We start from the raw sequence: 21329 nt of genomic DNA on the forward strand, positions 1-21329 counted from the left end.
TAGTTTGTTCATCAGCTGTTGGTAAGTTTGATCAGGTCATCAGCTGTGGGTACCACCCCCACTGTATTTGGAAGTGTTTGTGTGTGTTCGTGCGTGCATGGCATTCTGTCTACAAACATGATCGCTCAAAATGTTTAGAGTGGTAGAAGATTGGGGTAATGTTAACAATTCATTAAATCTGGCTTACATCCACCAAGCTCTTCAAGGTTAACTTCATGATTTATTGATTGAAAATTAACAACAAAGCCTTATAACTTGAAAACGGCTATTTGATTGTTCTTAGGCTGAGATCACACAATACACTGTGAGAATGTGAGATTCTCAGTGCCAGAGAAATCCAAATTGCAGCACGGGGCTGTTAGATCAGAGCACTGTGATGCAGCACATAGGTGTGCTGTGTAAGATTATCTAGCTCCACCTGATTAGTACTCCAAGCAATCAGCATGAGTAACGGGCAGAACAATTACATTCTCTTCCACTAGAGGGCAGTGCATCTACCTGCTCTAATTAAATGGGTTGCCAACTGCCAGTAAAACAGAAGAAGAAGAAGGAATTTCATAATAATCATGCTGTGAGTGAGAGAACAGTGTTTAACAGCAATGGATAAATATTTGAAGAGAAAAGGTAGTCAGTCTGACCTGGTCCTGGAGAAAACTCTGACCCAGATGAAGGCCCAGTATGAGTAGGGGTCAGAAGAAAGCAAAAAAGTTATACTGGGGACAAACTGAGTTAATTCCACTATACCTGGTGCGCAGGGAAAAAGGATCAATATGCTTTTTGTGACATTTTTGTCTGGTGGTGTGTCGTGTGATTTTTCTAATGTGAAATATGTGCCGTGGCTCCACAAGATAGGGTGTCATCCAGCGTTTCCCAAAGTTAAACTAGTTAATCTTCTATTTGCATGTTTTTAAAAACTCCCAAAGGGCAACTGGAAGCTCAGATTATCTGTGTCAGCAATAATAGCTCAGAGGGCAAATCTGTAAACTGAGAAGAAAACTGTCCTCCGCATACAAACAAGAGCACTGAGACTGAGACACCTTGATTTTCTCAGGAATCCCCAAAATGCACCAGATTATCCTGAAAACTGTTAACAACATGTCATTCTACTGCTTACACTGTCTCACGGTCTCACGTCCCGTCATCGCTACATTTGAACATTTCCAGCAAAAAGAACTGGTTAAAAGCAAGGACCATGAATGAAAAAGAGCATCATGAATGAACTGTTTCCCAGTGAAATCAACCATGACTGAATAGAGCTCATTGGAATCAAAAATATTATTAAAAAGCATATGTAGATACAGCATATTATCAGTTGGATTTACCCAAAGGTAGCACAAAACTCTTGGATAGAATTAGAACAAGCAGACGGTAACGATAAACTTTCAGAACGTCCCTTGATTACAGCTTTAATTAAATGCCACTGCTGCTTAAAAAACCCATTCATCTTCTCCACCTCACCAGCCTGATGAACAACCCTTGAAATCACAAACTCCCAAATAGAATCCAGCAGGTTTTCTCCAAAGTGGCACCACTCAGACTTTCAGGTCAACAGAGCAATTCTTTACTTTACAGCATGGGCGCAAGAAGGAATCACACACCTCTTTTAAGATAATAAACTCATGTCAGATACGAATTTGTTTCAAAGATTTGGACAAGACAAGAAAAATGTACTATTCTCTCAAAATTATATTCACTACTTTCAGTCACAAACTCAATATCTGTACTCATCCCCGAATGGGACAAAGACCTTCCACTATCTTTGAAACCTGATTTTTGGACAAATTCTCAATGACAAAAAAACCAAAAACATTTTAAACTCATTCAATACAAAATCCTACACAGAACCACATCACACAACCAGTGTTGAATAAAATGGTTTTATGGGCGTTACGCCACTGTCTAGGGGTACAGGAACGTAGCATATGTTAAAAGAAGAGTGACCCCGCCCTGGTCCCCAAAACCATACCACAGCCGATTCAGATGTGAAACTGGTTTACTGTGGCTAAACTGCAGCGTGACTCCGGGGTGAACAAAGGCCAAAATAACAAACAAAACCAGTCAAGGAGGTGCTACCTAAACCCTACGTGATAAAAAGAGCAAACCAAAGACAAATGCTACCCCGACCTGAATAAACAGGAGAAAATGAGACAGAAAATAAGAAGGCAGCTCACCCTTCAGCTTCAGTGACTATTTACACGTGACTCTAAACTACACACTATATACAGAAGCTCAGCAATCCTCAGGAACACACACACGAGTAACACAGGGTCTGGAGGCCAAGGATGGCTCTGACGCTGCTGTCAGTTGCTGTCCCGGGACGACTGGCTGTGGCTCAAGTGGTAGAGCAGATCAGCTACTGATTGGAAGGTCGGTGGTTCGATCCTTGGCTTCCCCAGTCTACGTGTCAAATATCCTTAGGCAAGATGCTAACCCCAAGTTGCCCTCCGATGCGTTCAGTGTGAATGCGTGTGAGTGTAGATTAGTTTGCACTTGTGTTTAGAAGTGCTTGTATGAGTGGGTGTGAATGTGGCATGTTGTATAGAGTGCTCTGAGAACTCCGGGAGAATAGAAAAGCACTATATAAGAATCAGTCCATTTACCATTTACCATGATAAGGGGACCAATCAGCAGCCGTCAGCTTCTCCAATCAGGGACCTGCAGAGACTCTTAAAGACACAGACAGGCGGAACAAAAAACAGCCACCCGGACACATTATGGGCAGTAACAATGGGTTTCTCTGATTCTGGGATTTGTACTCAGTGTACTCAAAACACCACAGACACTCCTTTAGTCAACTAGCTCAGTCCTGCAGCTCTGGTCCAAGCGTACTAAATAGATGAACGCATTCCTTGCTCACACCTGCCTGTGAACTCACTGGACTACTCCTCCCTTGCAGCTGAGCCACAAACCACACCCCACTGCCACATACACTCCCTCTCCCACTTAGGCTGGGGAGCCGTCTTACCTGCTGGGAGAAAACGGCCCTCAGCGCGAAGCTTTAGGATGAAGGTGAGGGTAAAGTTAGAGGTGTCTTGCAGGGGACCAGATCTGGGGCACACTTTCAGGTGAAGCTGGTCAAGAGTCGGTCAGTTCTGCAAAGACTGGCATGAACCAGCAGTAATAACCAGCAAGTCCCAGGAACCTTACTAGCTGTTTTTTGGTCTTGGGATGCCTCCCCAAACACTGTAACTCCCTCCATCCAGCCGCACATTTCTTAAGACTGGCTGCGAGCCCCACCTGTTTCATTGACTCCAGCACTGTGGCCAAATGCACCGCCAAAGAGTCACTGCTGACGCTACATACAGCATGGGCCTGCAGCACCTGGTCCATGAGACGCTGAAGTGTGCCGGGGGTTCCTATAGCAAGTCAGATGGAACTGTGACAAATTGGTACAACCCATATGAAGTCAAAAGACGTGTTTTCCTTAGACTCTGGAGACAAGGATATCTACCAGTAGCCCTCGTTTCACCAGCTCGTCCTCCCCAGAGTCAACATCAGGCGAGGACTCACATCATCTGTCGTGAGCACAAGTCATTAAAACCTGGCCAATCAGTTTCCAAAATATTGAGCAACATGATGTTTCACATTGCTCACTTGGTGTTGGCTCTCACTGTGCACTGTAACTTCCTGTTACAGTGCACAGTGGTGTTTTTTGTAGATTATCTATGTACAATGAATTTTAAAAAAAACTGATAAAATATAGATAACATCCAATTTCATAGTGTAATCTTCACATGCTTTCTCCAAAGCACACTCTCTGTTGATTCGCCCGCTAATTATATTCACAGTATTCACTCACTGCGTCTTTAGGGATTCACCTAGCTTAGCTTAGCTCTCTAGCAGCACGGCCTCTTCACCTGTCCCTCCTGCACTTTCCTGCTCAGTGTGTCAGATGTTTAGTTACTGTAGGTTTGCTTATAATAATCAGTCTTAATCATGGATGATTAATCATTAATCATTGTCTTAAATGCAACAAATATGCAACAACATAACATGAGAGAAAACACATTTCAAAACAGGAAATACAGCATCAGTGTGCTTTTAATCCAGGTATTTACTATTTGGTTTAGACACTCTACCAGATCTGGTTCGGTATGTTGTCATCAGAGCATACTTGGCATTTTTTAGGTGTGTTCATTTTACCCTGCGTTTTTCTGTCCTTGATCACTTGTTCAGACTATTTTGTGCCAAGTTGTGGTGGGGCGAGTTGAACTTGAATCGTTTCATGTTTGTTGGGTTGTGCTTTATCGGGTTCAGTTTCATCCGAGCTTTTCCGGTTGAGGCTCGCTCACAGGCAGAAGATGTTGTCTGTTGCGCCTGTCTTCCTTTCCATCCGACTCAACGACATAAGAGCGAGGTTCAGCACATACCTTACTTACAACTCCAATCTTGTCATGTCCTCTCTGTGTTTGTAATCTCACCACCTGCTTTGGTGTTAATGGACTGAAAAAAGACTTTTTATCCATGACAGCAAATGAACTGAACAACAGAAAATGATAAGAAAAATAAACTGGGCCAACGTGGCATGTTTGTTAATACACATGTTAATGTGATCTCTGGTCTCCCACTCAGAGACACAGGTCTCCGAGTGTCTAGCATTCAGAGGCTGCCTGAGGACACTCGTGTGAGAGGCGGTGTTGATACCAAAGGGCATTCTCAAGAATGTGAATCTGCCAAAAGGTGTTGCAAATGTAGTGAGAAGAGATGAGGCAGGATCTAGTTTGATTTGCCAGAAGGAGCTCTTTGCATCCAGAACTGAGAAGATGGTTGCTCCAGACATCTGAGCAGCTACTTCCTCCACAGTTCGGATGGGATGGTGAGGTTGCATTAGTGCCTTGTTCAGATCCCTTGGATCAATGCACATATGAACATCATCGGTATTCTTTTTGTGTGTTGCGACCATGTTGGATACCCATTCTGTGGGTTCCTCCACTGGTTCAGTTACTCCCACGGCCTGCATTCTTTGGAGTTCCTCTTTAACCTTTACTGCATGGGAACAGGAACGCGTCTTGGAGGGTTGACGACAGGTGGCACGTTTGGAGTGAGTTTCATTGAGTAGGTTACAGGTAAGCCACCGACTTCATCTTTGAACAGGTCTGTGTATTCGTAAAAAACTTTCTGTGCAGGTGTCTCATCCTGATCTGTGTCAACATGGTAGACTTCCTTGCTGAAACTAACCAGTTTCATTCGCACGCTGTCCTTTAATCCGATGATGGATTGCACATCGTGTTTTACAACTTGGAATTGTAGGTAACTGTCCAGCTAGCTTGCACTTGAGAGTAACTGTGCCTGTGGACTTAATCTTCGTGCCTCCGAAAGCAGCGAGATTTACCTGTTTTTGTGACTTACGTAGGGTTTCGTTATTGCCGATGTTTCTGTAAGTGCCTAATGACAGTTATTGTGTGGATGCTTTAAGCATCCACACTATTGAGATCCTGTTTCTCTTTATTCTTTATCCTTTATTATTGTGTGGATGCTTTAAGCATCCACACTATTGAGTTCCTGTTTCTCTTTATACTTTATTGTGTGGATGCTTTAAGCATCCACACTATTGAGTTCCTCTTGGGACTTCCGTACACTTTTTGGCACTTAACTACTTCCACAATTTTCAGCCGATTTTCACCGTTCAAATTTTAAAATATTCTGCTATTTCTGCTAATTCCTGCTATGTCTTTTGGTATTTTTCACTATTATACTTTTTAAAATATTAAGCTTAATTTGTCCCATTGAAATGAATGGGAAACTTCTGCAATTCTGCTAAAATTTGCTTGTTTCTGAAACTTAACTACTTCCTCATATTTTCACGTAGAACAACCATTCAAACTTTAAAATGTTCTCAAATTATTGGGCTATTCAGGTATGATTCAGCTTTTTCAAATCTTTTACCGTTTTACCTTTATGCCTCTTAAAGTTTTCAGTTGCAAAATTGTGATTTTTCACAAAATACATGCGTTGTTATGGTTGCTATGCACTTGGCTTCCAGTGTGCCACTGAAGGTTTTGCATTCTTCTCTTCATGTCCAAACAACTTCTTGCTACTTGCTCAATCTTCACTCAACTTCCACAAATTATACATCAAAACATAGGTATTTTTGCTGGGTTTCCGAAAATGTCACTATCATTGTTGTGGTATTCATAGAACTTTCGCAAATCTCCTCAGACCAACACAATGTCGGAAAACTCTCCATATAAAGTCAATGGAGAGTTTGTTCAAAATCACCGCTGCATTTCTGTAATGAGAGGCATATTCGAATCGTCATATCTCCTTAACGAAGCAAAGTTAAGACATGAGGCTTGTCCCGGTATATCTTCAGACACTCGTGACGCTCACAATTCAAGAATTTCTTTCTCACGTATTACCGTTCTGAAATGAGTTGGACTTGTTTGAGGGTAGGAAATTCGTCCGTCGCTCAGATTTCTTCAAATTTCAAACCCTGGAAATGAACCACTTTTTTCTCTCGTCATAACTTTTTGTTGGATTTCCACAGAGACCTGAAAATTTCCATGACTGTTCACCAAAGCCTGCTGTCTCTTACGGTGAAAGAATGATATCGATACTCCAAATAGATTTCGAGTTAGAAAGCGTTGTTTGAGGGCAAGTCAAGCCAGTTTTTGCTTCGCTCTACTCAGTTATGGTGCATTAGAAGTCAAATATCTTTAATAATTCACATTTTAATGATAAATTGTCAACACTGGAAGATTCCCCCATCTCTTCTGAACAAAACGGTGTAAGAATGACCGCTCTAGCCCCTACGGTTAGGAAATTATGGTCATTTGTTTGAGGGGAGTCGTCATTATGAGAAATAGGCTGCAATAATCCTGTGCCTCTCTGTGCTGCGTGTGTAAATAGATGCACCTGTTTTGGCGGGAAAAAGTACACAGGCTCTCTGATTGGTGGATTCAAATTCAGCAGCTCCCAGGCTGACCTAGAAACTTACTTCTCTCTCCCTGTGCATCTTTTTGTTGATTTTTTCATTTAACAAGTATATTTGAGGGACCCTCAGCATGTTCAGCATTTTTTCAGCTGTCCATTTTGCTTTTCCAATTTTTCTGTTTAACTTATTACTATTGTGCTAAATCATACTATTTCTGCTATTTTATAAGATTTGTGCAAAATATAGTATTTCTGCCAAATATAGTATTTCTGATTATTTATAGTTTTTCTACTAAATCATAGTACAGTATTTCTGCTTTTTATAGGATTTGTGCTAAAACATAGTATTTCTACTAAATGTAGTATTTATGCTTAATCATACTATTTCTGCTTTTCATAGAATTTGTGCCTAATATAGTATTTCTGCTAAATTACAGTATTTATGCTTTTTATACTATTTGTGCTAAAACATAGTATTTCTACTAAATGTAGTATTTATGCTTAATCATACTATTTCTGCTTTTTATAGGATTTGTGCCTAATATAGTATTTCTGCTTTTTATAGGATTTTTGCTCAAACATAGTATTTCTACTAAATGTAGTGTTTATGCTTAATCATACTATTTCTGCTTTTTATAGGATTTGTGCTTAATATAGTATTTCTGCTAAATTATAGTATTTCTGCTTTTTATAGTATTTGTGCTAAAACATAGTATTTCTACTAAATGTAGTGTTTATGCTTAATCATACTATTTCTGCTTTTTATAGGATTTGTGCTTAATATAGTATTAATGCTAAATTATAGTATTTCTGCTTTTTATAGTATTTGTGCTAAAACATAGTATTTCTACTAAATGTAGTATTTATGCTTAATCATAGTATTTCTATATATTTCTGCCAGGTCCCCAGGCAGCCAATCCTCTGTGAGGACTGAGACATTCAAATTTTCAAATCAGGGCCTGCACGGCTTCCCAGCCAATCATATATGTGTCCTGAGGCATTCAAATTTGCATATTGGGGCCTTCATGGCTTCTAAGCCAGCCAATCATATCTGAGGGCTGAGGAATTCAAATCCACAAATCAGGGCCTGCACGGCTTCCCAGCCAGCCAATCATATATGTGGTCTGAGGCATTCAAATTTGCATATTGGGGAATTCGTGGCTTCTAAGTCAACAAGTCATCCATGTCATATATCTCTAAAAATTCATATTTTAATGATAAATTGTCAACACTTGAAGATTCCCCCATCTCTTCTGAACAAAACGGTGTAAGAATGACCGCTCTAGCCCCTACGGTTAGGAAATTATGGTCATTTGTTTGAGGGGAGTCGTCATTATGAGAAATAGACTGCAATCCGGTTGTTCAGTGATGACGCGACGAATCCTACTTCCGGGTCTAAAGTAGTCTGCGTTTAATATGGCATTTGTGTTGTTAACATGTTTAATGTTATGTATTTTCTTCTATTTGATCTCAAAAAGCTCCTAAAACAGTCAGTGATCCCTGTTGACCTCCCTTTATTACCGCTAATCATTTATTTAAGCTCAGTTTTTAAAACCTTAGGATGTAACTACAGCCCAGCCCATGCAGCAGTATATGAATGACTAACCTCGTATTGTGGATGGATTATCTCAGTTGTTCTCCTGGCTGAAGTTTGGTCCGTTTACAGCATCCTGCCATGCAATTACATTTGTTCCTGACCACCGAGAACACTCACGGTAACTTTTATCAAGTGGAAAAAAAGTTAGCTTGTTTATATTATGCTAACATAGCTGTGTCGCTAGCGGTCACGTAGCACATCATTATATACCAGCTAGCCAAACTTCAGTAACCCTACAAACGTCACTGCTGTTTAGCTTTCTGTCTTCATTTATGTTGGAAGTGATAACAGAGCTGTACGTTTGAATTTGTTTCCAAAACCCCGCAGTCAGGACATGCTATATTGTATTTAGATAGAAGCTAGCGAGCTAACTCCCTGCTAACTTCTAACTCCGTTAAATGTCATAAATTCTGTTTTCATGGATGCCTGGATGTTAAACTCAATTGTTACACCTGGTAGAGCAGAACGCTGATCATTTTATTAAAGATGAAAGACTTTAGACAGTTTTTCAACTCACAGTAATGCCATAGTGATCGTTTGATATATGGACCTGCAGCGGAGTTTAGACCCAGACACGGCTAGTGACGTCAGACTGAACAACCGGATAATCCTGTGTCTCTCTGTGCTGCGTGTGTAAATAGATGCACCTGTTTTGGCGGGAAAAAGTGCACAGGCTCTCTGATTGGTGGATTCAAATTCAGCAGCTCCCAGGCTGACTGAGCTAGAAACTTACTTCTCTCTCCCTGTGTGTGTGTGTGTGTGTGTGTGTGTGTGTGTGTGTGTGTGTGTGTGTGTGTGTGTGTGTGTGTGTGTGTGTGTGTGTGTGTGACAGAGAGAGAGAGAGAGAAGGCCTTTTAATGGGATGATCTCATTCTAAGATTCAAATTCAATATATTTAGACTGGTTGACTGAATTGGATCTTGTGTGTGTGTCTCTCTGTGCATGTGTGTTTCCTTATGTGTACATATTTCTGATTGTGTGGCTGTTATATATTTTTTTGCTGATTTTTTTTCATTTAACAAGTATATTTGAGGGACCCTCAGCATGTTCAGCATTTCTTCAGCTGTCCATTTTGCTTTTCCAATTTTTCTGTTTAACTTATTACTATTGTGCTAAATCATACTATTTCTGCTATTTTATAAGATTTGTGCTTAATATACTATTTCTGCTTTTAATAGGATTTGTGCTTAATATAGTATTTCTGCTTTTTATAGGATTTGTGCTTAATATACTATTTCTGCTTTTTATAGGATTTGTGCTTAATATAGTATTTCTGCTAAATGTAGTATTTATGCTTAATCATACTATTTCTATATATTTCTGCCAGGCAGCCAATCCTCTGTGCGGACTCAGACACATATCACATATCAGGGCCTGCACGGCTTCCCAGCCAGCCAATCATGTCTGAGGTCTTCCGTTTCCTCTCTCGTCATATCTCAGCGACGGTTGTACAAAGAGCAATGAAAATCGCAGTCAAAGTACACCAAAGTCCGCTGATTCACCCAGTACAAGAATTATGCTTCTAGTCCACCTAGTTTTTGAGTTACACAACGTTTTGTAACTCCAAAAAACGGCGTTTTTCGCCTCTCACCGGGATCTAATTCTGACTGCTCATCACCCTGTTTTTCAAAACGGCTCCTCTCTTTCCCAGTGGCGCAGTTGGTAATGACACGGGTCTGCAAGCCAAAGATCGTGGGTTCGATTCCACCTTGGTCAACATGTTTTTTTCCCTACAAATTAATACACTGTCACAGACCAGTAATTCATATTCATCATTTATTACAATTCTGCAAACTTTTATGATTTTACCAGCTTTTCTAATATGGACCTCACATTCTTAACACTCCATGGCACAAATACTCTTCCCTTTAGGCTCTGTGTATGTGTGTGTGTGTATCAATATTTCTCCCATTTTAAAGTATTACTCCTCCATAATTGTATTTCTGTTAAATCAAAGTACTTTTACTACATCTTAGTACTTCTGCTCAATCATAGTATTTCTGCTAAATCATTGTTATTATGCTATATTGTAGTATTTCTGCTCAATCATACTATTTCTACTATATTATATTTTTCTTTCTAAATATAGCATTTCTGCTATATAATTGTATTTCTGCTATGTTATAATATTTATGCTAAACCAGAGTATTTGTGCTGTATCATAGTATTTCTGCCAAATTATAATATTTGTGCTAAAACATAGTCTTAATTTAAAATTACAATATTCATAGTTCATCACAGTGTCTCTGGTAAATCACAGTATTTCTGCTATGTTGTACTATTTTTCTAAATCATAGTGTTTCTGTAATGTTTAAGTATTTTTGGCTAAATATATTCTTTCTGTTATCTTATACTATTTCTCCTAAGTTCTTGTATTTTTGAGAAGTTATCATGTTTCTGGTAAGTTACAATATTTCTGCTAAGTTCTGCTATGCTATTGTATTTCTGCCAAGTATTATGTTTCCTCTAAGATATTGCAGTTCTGCTAAGTTATTCCATTTTAGCAAAGTTCCTTTGCTTCTGCAAAGTTTTTACAATTTCTGCAACTTTTCAGATTTTTCAGCTACTTTTTGCATACAGCTTCAGCTTTAAAGCATCCACACTGCATTTTCGCAGGAAATGCAAATTTTTCTAGTCTACAGTTACTCTTTGGGCTCATTTAGTAATAACGATACTTGTAATAACTGTAGCCTGTTTGCAGCTCTGGAGGCCAGGATCACTGAATGGGAGACTCGGCTTAACACCCTTAAAAAAAGATACTAACCCCAAGTTGCTCTCTGATGCATCCAGCGAAGTATGAATATGTGTGTGAATGTTAGATAGAAGGCACTCACATAGAAAAAAGTACATTATACATTTTTAATTTTGGAAAAGTTGTGATTAGTGTGGTAACTTTTGGACCTCCCTCCTGAGCTACAGCCAGCCAAGCATCCCCTATATCAGTGGTTCCCAAACTTTTTTTGCTGGGCCCCCCTTTGTTTTACAAGAAAAATGCTCGCACCCCCCCTCCCCCCTCCGCGCGCCTGCGCACGCACAACCACACACACCCATATTTTGCTCCATTGCGGTTTATTTCACACCTCAAACATTTAGTAAACAATTAAACAAATACAAGTAAACTGCAATAAATTAAAGGTTGTAATAAAATAAACTACTAACTCTTTTACGCTACGTCCGCACCTACACGGGTATTTTTGAAAACGCAGCTGTTTCGTCCACGTAAACGACGTTTCAAATCACCGAAAACTGAGATTTTTAAAACTCCTTTTTTGCGTTTACGTGTGGACGAGGAATACAGAGTTCGTCACACAACGTCAAAGGTATGAGTCTTTTTCACGTCACGCTGTGGCCACGTTATTGTTTACATGAGATGAATTGCAGAATGGAGATAGAGACAAAATACTGTTACAGTTTTTTCTGTATGCTTAAGCACATTTTTTGTAACTATTGGCTAATTTTGCAAAACTCTTCACACAAATAAGAAAACCTGTCACCCAATCATCAAAACATTGTAGTTCTCTTGCAAAAGCAAACACAGCTAGATTAACTCCTCACACCTTCGTAAAAATGGTGTTTCCGTATCAAACAGTACACACAAGCCATCATCTACTAAGCACACAATGCGCCAACTGCACACTGATGGTATGAATACAAAACACATCTGGCTTTTGCTTTCTCTGTGCACAAGGTAGGCTATGTCAGTTTGAGCTCATACTTCTGTCATAGATCCATAAGCATAGAGGGATCCAAACTTCAAGTACTGGTGTTTATTCAAACACATCAAAACAAACACAAGTGTTTATTTCCAAGTATAGGATTATTTGCAATCGCCATAATGACTATATGGGTTACTTGGTCTGCAGTGAACATGCTTCCTCTGCCCCAGCATCTGGTCATCTAGCAATTCTGTAAAGTAACAATTTCAGTATTTTTACATCAATGGTATTGGTGTGTTTCTCATTGGCATATGGCAGTGCTACAAATCTTTGTGCGAAGTGACTGTACTAACCGATTCTCATTTCAAGATGTCCTTATGGTGCTTGCTACAGTGTAGCGGCTCGAGTTAGGCTGGACCTGTTGGCCAGCTTCCCTCAGGGTCATTCCACGGTTGATTACATGGTCCACTATTGTAGCTCTGATGTCATCAGCAATTCTATTTCTTACTCTTCCTACCCTTCCTCTCCCCCCCTCCTCATCTTCCTCTCCCCCCTCCTCGTCTTCCTCTTGCTCCTCCTTGTCCTTGTCGTCCTCTTCATCCTACTTCTTCACCTCCACGTCCTCTTCCTCAGCCTCCTCTACTTCTCACTCTTCCTGCTCCCTCCATTGTACTCCGCACACACAGCTTACCTGTATTATAGTGCTTAGGCTGATTGCAAAGTGAACTAATTATCTAAAAAAGTTTTCACATGTGAAAGTGTGCCAGACAGTTGGCAAATTAGAGTTAATGATAGCCATACATGTGTATACTTTTGCTAGGAGTGTGTTGGAAATTTGGTAATTGAGTGTTGTGCAGTGAATTGTGCCTACAGTTTTGCAAAGTGTGTGTTACAAAATTGCAAACTGAGTGCAAAGCAGTTTTTGTGCTTTTAGTTTTGCAAACTCAGTGAGTGGTTTTGCTATAAGTCTGAATAGTTTTAGAGATTGTGTTACAGGAATCACAGTTAGGGTTTGAGCATTCAGAAAAAACTGTAATCTGACTGTCTGCAGGTTTTACACGCAGTTACTGTCCCTCCATTTACAAAGGCAGAGGCGTCATGGTGTGATTATTTTACATGTAGTTGTTTTTTCCTGTGTAATAATATTCAACATTGATATCAACACATTTTTCAAAAAATGCCTCTCTGTGCAAAATGGGTTCAAAAACATAAACAGCTGTGGGATCCTGTTTGTCCATGATTTAAACAGCCAGCAGCCCAGCGCTGCTCCCGACTAAAGGAAAAGCAATCCTGCAGGGAGACCTACCTCGGCACTTGTGCAGGTGAAGCCAGAGGGAAGATTTGCTTCACCATATTTTCTAGTCTTTGGCTTAGAATGAAGTTGGTTTGGAAACATATTCAGCGATGCTTCATCTCCTGCTTTGCGTTTCTGTGGGCGCCCCGTGCTAGCAGTGTCCAAGCGTTTTGTTTTTTTGTTTTTTCCTCCCCTTTTCATACCGCGTCCCCCCCTGCAATGGCTCTGCGCCCCCACCCCTCCCCACCCCAGAGGGCAGGCCCCACACTTTGGGAAGGTCTGCTCTATATGAATGTTTGAATGTGATTATATGAGCTTCTGAGATGTCACTTTGTATTTTGTCTTGCAGCTAAGTTCTGGGCTGAATTAGGAGGGAAGAAGGAGTACCAGACATCAGAGAGGCTGGAGAGTCCGTCTATGACTCATCCTCCTCGACTCTTTGGATGTTCCAACAAGACTGGCAGGTTCACAGTAAGTTTTTAACATGTGTCATTTTCCCCTCATGAAGGAATCTATTTGTTACTTTTCTTTCCAGCATATTATTTATTCTGTTTTTATTGTATTCGTTTATGATAATAATAATAATAATTAATAATAATAATAATAATAATAATAATAATAATTAATAATAATAATAATAATAATGGATTGCATTTATATAACCGAACCACGGTCGCCCCCAAATTATGTGCTTAACAAATTTATTAGACCGCTCATCATAAAAATGAGAAAACAAAAACCTGAATTTATATTATTTATCAGACTAATGACATTTTTTTTGTTTTGTTTGTATTACTTTTGCCACAGTTTCCCACAGATGTAACAAACTAAGATGGAGGGACAGTTTTCTTTGCTTACTATCCAATCGTAGTTGGAGGCTCACATTTGAACTATTTATGGGTCATGATTAGCGCCTCTGTGCTGTCTTTCAGTCCAGCTTTGCCCAGCCACTGGTAGGACTTCTGGATGTCAGTCACTTGTGTTAAATAGGCCCTTGACAGCATAAGACCCACATCATGTATAGCTGCTTCACCAGTAATTATGTGCTGTTATATTTTCCAGTCAGACAATCAGCACATTTGGTGTAGTGCATTTAAACAAACTGGAAGACCCGGATATCATTAAACACTCCTCTAAATAATAAATGCAGCCTTTATAACACAGGTTACAGTTATTCACAGCACTTCAGTTACCTGTTACATTCCCCATGTGGTCAGGTGGGACAGTTGTGCTATAACACAGTCCCGTGTCATTAAAACCTACATTCTGAGCTTCTAATCCTCATTCAACTTTTGTCACATTGTGCTAAACACTGATCATTGAAATGTAGCTGAGTTTAAATGTTATTGTATGCAGATTGAAGAGGTTCCAGGAGATTTCACACAGGATGACTTAGCTGAAGATGACGTGATGCTGCTGGATGTCTGGGACCAGGTACTCAACTGTAGAACACGACAGACATCTTAGGACAAAGTGAACAACCCCTCACACGCACTCTTCTGTTGTAGGTGTTTGTCTGGATTGGAAAGGATGCAAACGAGGTGGAGAGAGCTGAATCTCTCAAATCTGGTGAGCTTTTGACTTTAGTCAGAATGTTATTAGGTAGCATGAGACAAACTATAGTAATATTCAAAGATCTTTGAATAATAAAGAGACTATTTGAACCTGTTCTGAAATACAATAGCTAACAGCTAATGGGAACCCTTAATTATATTGTTTTTTAGATTTTTATCTACAAAATTCATCCTACAACAAACTTTTGTTTGAGGTTCCTGTCTGTGACTCACTGTCTCCTCTGCAGCCAAACAGTACATTGAGACTGACCCAGGGGGGCGTGACAAGCTGACTCCTGTGGTGGTGGTGAAACAAGGCCATGAACCTCCCAACTTCACAGGCTGGTTCCTGGCCTGGGACCCTTCCTACTGGGACTCTATCACCAGGAGCGTGAAGTCTCTGAATGTTTAAAACATTCACATGATAAATCACCAGAACACAGAAATATTATCATCTTTATAATCAGCACAATTTAAATATATATCTACATGTGTACTGTCAGTGGTAGATTTCTTCCCTAAAGTTTGAATACAACAAGCCTCTAAACTTTAGAGGCTTGTTGTATTCAAAGCAGTCTGTATTAAAATCCTTTAATGGGAACAGTCCTGTATTCACTGCGCAATAAGCTGCTTTCTCATACCAGCTGAAACAACTCAGCTTGCTTTGATAGTAATCAGTAATTAAAGGTTTTTATGGCGTGCATAATGTTACGAGTGTTTATGAAGTCTTGGCCAGCTGAGGGTTTCAAATGAAGCGATACTAGCTCTGCTCATCCCTGTTAGTACTCTTATTGCAGCATATTGGATTAACTGAAGGCTACTGTGTCATCTTCTAGTTCAGCAGTCCAGGGCATTATTCTCTGGAAGGATGTTCCTGATTTTGACAATATTGTGCAGCTGAAATAAAGCATGTAAACTTCAGAGCTATATAATAAAAGTAGATAATCAAATGTTGGAAGTTCCTGCATTCTGTTCTTCTTTGGTCTGTTTTGACACATCCACGGTGCAGGCAGTGATACATAATGGTTTACACCTCCTGATGCATCATCATCTGCCAGGACACTGGAAAGTTTTCTTTGCCATCTGTTTTTGTATCGGTCCTTCTGAATCCCTTAAACTTACAAAAACAGCAGTTTTAAAAAATGCAAATGCATTGCTCTGAATATGTGTATTGGCTGCTCTGTGCTTGCAAGATGTGTACTGGGTAGCTTTATATTTACTGTGTGAATGAGAGTCATTCATTTCCTGTGAATTGTTACCACTTCTTACAACAGTTGAAACAAAAGCGTGGCAGACTCAGTGTATTTAGTCTTCTAGTTTCTCCATCCATGTATGCAAGTAGTCACAGTCTGAATGATACAATTCCACCACCAGAGGGTGAACACGAGGCCCGGTGTAGATGAATTTTACATTTCCAAGCACCAACTATGCCTATAATAATATAATTAAAAATATGTAATAAACAATATTTGGCCACGACATTCATATTGATCCAAAAGCACGTGCAATCTCAACCTCATCCACAGAGCAGAGTTGCTCATTTATGGGCTGGAGACAATATGATAAAAATTAAAATAAGCAATGTAGTTGTTTCTTTGTTTTTTAAATTGTATACGTGGGGGTTAGCACTGCTGCTTCACAGCAAGAAGGTCCTACTGCACCTGTCTGGGTCCTTTCTGTGTGGAGTTTCCATGTTTTCACCCGGGGCCCGGTGACTTCTCTCCGGATACTCCCGCTTCCTCCCACAATCCAAAGACATGCGGTTAGAAGGATTATGTTAATTCGTAATTGCCCAGAGGTGTGAATGTGTCTGCCTCCCTGCGTCTAGCCCAGCGGCGGACTAGCGACCTGTCCATGTGTATCCCGTCTATAATGTATTTTTAAACCCTTCAACATAATTTAGGCCACTGTGTGTGGAATACTAACCTGAAAAACTGGCCTTCTTCCAAATAAATAAATAAATAAATAAATACATAAAGAAACCTTTCGACCGACACGTGCTCTTTGATGCACAGTCCCGGGTTTGAGTGTAACCGCGAAGTGAGTCGCTAAATAAATAAATATATAAATAAATGACTTTAAATTAACAGTGTTACATAACTTTGGAAAAATTGAGGTTCATGATAATTAGACTATAAAGTGCATGGAATGAATCCCGAGTAACTCTGAAATAGTATAAACTTTTAATATCACTAGTATCCATTACTATTACAAGTATTACTTTAATCATGTTTTGACGAATGTTCCCGTGGTGGGCGTACAACACGAGGGGAATCGTATAAATAGGCCACTGACGCTGGACTCGCAGCTCTTGTATGATTACAAGATTTTACACGAGGATGATGCATTATGGGGAAACCTAAAGCTATATAATTTCCTATTTCAAACCCTTCCAAACAACAGCACCCTTTGTATCGGTACGTTTAATGAGCCCTTCCCTTTTACGTGATTTGCTTCGAAGCCTGTGGAAGTCAGCCAAACCAAATATGCCGGCTGTGCTTTTATTTTGAAAAGCGAAAGCGGAAATAGTGGTGTTTATTCTAGTGGTCTTAGCGCCGCTGCGGAATGGAGAGGTAGTAGTAGTTGTAGACGTCTGAGGAGGTGACAGCGGTGGGTGACCGAACCTGTGGACGCACTGCCAGCTGTGATGGGTTAACATCGTTTGTCGAGGTACGTTTCTTACGCTGCTACTGTGACGGATCCGTTCTTCTGTAGAAAACAGCGATAACAGCCGGGAAATCATATCCAACCCCAGAGACAGCTCAAATTAATTTCCCCTCAATGAAGCAAATTGCGTTGATGTCCGCCTGCTTTGTCATGTAACGCTAACCTAACGCTGCTTTATATGTAAACGTGCATAAAAGGCCCAAAGCGCTAAGACTGCTTTTTCCAACACTTGTTGGCTTTGCAAGCGAGTCAGGTCTGTAACACAGGACCCACAGCACTGCACGCCAGACTCCATTTGGATCGCTCACAAACTGACGCCGCTCCTCGGATAACAAGCTAAAGGTATTCACAGTGTTTGATATAGATAGAGATGTTTCATCAATCTTTATTTGCCATATTTCAGTTCGGGCTAACTCTTAATACTAGGTTTTAATGAAGCGCTGGTGGCGCATCACTTATCGCCGTCTCCGTGTGTCTACCTTCAGTGAGCAGGGCGGGAGCGGCCGCTGCAAACCGGGCATAAAGTCATAGAAACGCAGTTTTCTTGTCGTCGGAAACGTGTTCATCAGCGACCTCACGGGAGCCCAGTTCTTCAGCACATGTCGATTTGTTAGTAACGTAAGATTTATTTTTAATTTATAGATTAGAAACGGACCTTTCGGCATAAAGAAGTCGGTTGCCAAGCAACACATTTTTAAAGCAACATGTCAGTGTGCTCAGTTTAAAAAACACAAAGGCCGGTTTTGATCTGTCCATGGAGGTGACGGATGGATTTGGGGGGAATTTAAAAGATCTCCTTCCCCGTTGTTTACGAGTCACACGTTGAAGTGCGCCCTGCTGTTTTATTCCGAGCTCAGTCCTCAGTGTCAGGATAATGTAAGGGTGTGTGGGTTTATTCACTTCCTGGGTGTTTGTGCCCTTGTAAAGTAACAGAGTGCTGTGTGTTTGCATGCCTTGACTCATGCATTTCTCCTCTACATTCTAGCTTTTGCTGCAGTTCTTTCACAACAAGATCAACCTCGGGAATATTTAGTGGCAACTTCTTTCGGTCTGTGTGCCAAGATGGGAAACGGACTGTCGGATCATCGCTCGCTGCTCCCCTGCCTCCCCTGCTTTCAGGCTCTTCACATTGTCATTCTAGGACTGGACTGTGCAGGCAAGACCACTGTGCTGTATCGCCTGCGTTTCAATGAGTTTGTGAACACTGTCCCGACCAAGGGATTCAACACAGAGAAGATCAAAGTGTCTCTTGGAGGCAGCCGTCGGACTGCGTCTTTCCACTTCTGGGACGTAGGCGGCCAGGAGAAGCTGCGGCCTCTGTGGCGCTCGTACACGCGCTGTGCTGATGGCATTGTGTTTGTGGTGGACTCGGTGGATGCCGAGCGCATCGAGGAAGCCAAGGCAGAGTTGCACAAAATCACACGGCTGGCAGAGAACCAGGGTGTGCCGGTCCTTGTGGTGGCTAACAAACAGGACCTGCGCAATTCTCTTAGTTTGCCTGAGATGGAGAGCATGTTGTCTCTAGGTGAGCTCAACACTGCCACACCCTGGCACCTTCAGCCTGCTTGTGCCATTATCGGCGAGGGACTGCAGGAGGGACTGGAGAAGCTCCATGCCATGATCATGAAGAGGAGAAAGGTGCTGCGGCAGCAAAAGAGGAAGAGATGATGTGCTAGTAGAGGAACTACAAACTATGAGCAGAATCTAAAGCTGCACAAGTACGGCTGAATACAACACTGGGTTTAGCTGGAACAGTGATACCCATTCTGTCAGTTGCCCCTTTTTGTTTGGGTCTGTTCCTTCAACTGAAATGGCTTAAAGTCAGCCGGTGCTCCCACTGAGGACAGTGCAATGGATTCTGAATGCAAACAGTCATTCTAAAGTTAGTGCAGCAATACGCCGAACTCTCAAAGAAGGACAAAAAGCTTTTGTGTTTATTTGTTGAAACATGCGCTGTACCAACTTAAAAGCAATCAAATAAGTCTCGATCGTGTATATTCCACCAAAGCTCTGAAAGTTGACAACGACTCACTAAGTACAGAATCACTACTGACTCCTAGAAACAGCGTCACGTGTCACAATCGCTACAGTTGAATAGAAGCTATTTTTCAGAGGTGCGCCTGTGTTCCTGCTGACACGTCTCGATGACATGACAAGAGTACACTTACACTAATTGATTTTCATCATCTGGTTACTGTTTAAACATAACAGTAATCAGTTTCTTCACTTGACAGCAGTGTCAAAAGACCAAAATGTGACTCATGTGAGTTGTTTTCTTAGCATGAGGCTGCTTTTCAATCAACTGCACCAAAAAAGGGCTTTATATACTCTCTGATATTAGATTATATTACAAAATGTAGTCAATAATTGACGTTAGTGCTCAAATATTTAAAGCTAACAACTATAACTACTATCATAAAAAACCACAGTGAGAAGTCAGAGTCACACTTGGAGTAAGATGACAATCAGTCAGCATTATACTTTTTGATATGCAAGTGTCATCTGCATTGCTGCTAAGATGTTAGTTTTCAGGTCACCAGCCACATTTCTTCATTTATTAAGTTCTTCAGGGTCATGTCTCCTTGTATTGCAGAACATAGACTGGACCCACATGCTTTACTTGCATTGTTGTAATGTCTAAGCCCGTCCTGTGATTACTGTGCCACTGTCAGTGCTGCTAACATTGGATAAAAACTGTGATGTTAAACGTCATCTGAGAATTTATTTTCATGTTCAGTGAGTAGTGATTGTTTCTTGTTTTTTTACTTCCTTTCATGTTTGGAATTTTTGTTGTAAGGCATTAATAATACACTTTTAAAAAGTAATGCTCAAGTACTTTTTTGGACATCGATTAACATGATCAGAGTGGAAGCGTCGAAGCGTTTGGGTGTATGTAACTGTCGAACTGCTGCTGCAGTGAGATAAAAGGCTGAGCAGTTCTTACTGATTGAGTTAAGGATTCGCAGCCACCGGCTTTTGCACGTCTCAGTGCTATGAACGCGAGCTTGTTCGCTTATTCAAAGGTAGCCTAACGAGGCTTTACAAGTTTACAATTTGGTAACTTTGTGGGAAAAACAGAAGCAAACTCGGTGTCACTGGTTCCAGCTGCACCACATGTGCTGTTGAAGGTAAACGTGTTATCGTGTGTCCTTGTGTGTAAGCAAATGGGTTGTGTAGCACCAAACTACAGGACTGCATCCAAAGTCGGGGTGCCCATGGATGACCGTGATGGACAATTATTTGCTATAAAACACGACTTTGATTCCACTTCTTCAAAGGAAGGGAATTGTACATCATGTGTTCAGTTATACTAATAAAAGTACATTTGTAAATCCGTTGGTTAAACAGGGCCGTTAAAAAGTGTTTTCTCCCTTCCTAATTTTTATTTTTTTGGCATGTTTGTCATACAAATCTTTCACACAAAGATGCCCCAAGTAAATACAAAATGTAGTGTTAAGGGATTATTTAATTTATTGAGGCTGGTGGGCTTACTTGCTTTTATTTGTTACTAAGGGAAAAGCTACCAAAGCCAACATGCACTGTGTGGAAAAATATTAGCCTAAACCTAATAACTGCTTGTGCCAGCTTTGAGAGCAGGAACTGCAATCAAGCATTTGAAATAATGTAATGAGTCTTTGAAACTACTGTGAAGGAGTTTTGGCCCACTTGTCTTTACAGAAGTGTTCAGT

The 21329-nt window shown here is 40.6% G+C and overlaps 2 protein-coding genes across 2 annotated transcripts in view; both read left to right on the forward strand.

The window, feature by feature from the left end:
- scin (scinderin) overlaps positions 1 to 15909 on the forward strand; it is a 39165-nt gene extending 23256 nt beyond the window's left edge. Inside the window, exons 13-16 of the mRNA XM_085396725.1 lie at positions 13770 to 13891; positions 14777 to 14854; positions 14929 to 14989; positions 15222 to 15909. Coding sequence (XP_085252851.1) covers positions 13770 to 13891; positions 14777 to 14854; positions 14929 to 14989; positions 15222 to 15385 — 425 coding nt within the window. The 3' untranslated portion in view covers positions 15386 to 15909. The remainder of the gene's footprint in view (positions 1 to 13769; positions 13892 to 14776; positions 14855 to 14928; positions 14990 to 15221) is intronic.
- Positions 15910 to 17407: 1498 nt separating this feature from the next.
- arl4ab (ADP-ribosylation factor-like 4ab) lies at positions 17408 to 20994 on the forward strand. The gene is made up of 2 exons (XM_085396276.1): positions 17408 to 17643; positions 18626 to 20994. The coding sequence occupies exon 2, from the start codon at positions 18703 to 18705 to the stop codon at positions 19306 to 19308; it is 606 nt and encodes a 201-aa protein (XP_085252402.1). The 5' UTR covers positions 17408 to 17643; positions 18626 to 18702; the 3' UTR covers positions 19309 to 20994.
- The last annotated feature ends 335 nt before the right edge of the window (positions 20995 to 21329 follow it).

Source organism: Rhamphochromis longiceps, linkage group LG22 (genome assembly GCF_057381845.1).
Source record: "Rhamphochromis longiceps isolate RC_006_pf linkage group LG22, R_longiceps_female_GT1.1, whole genome shotgun sequence".
Classification (NCBI taxonomy): domain Eukaryota; kingdom Metazoa; phylum Chordata; class Actinopteri; order Cichliformes; family Cichlidae; genus Rhamphochromis; species Rhamphochromis longiceps.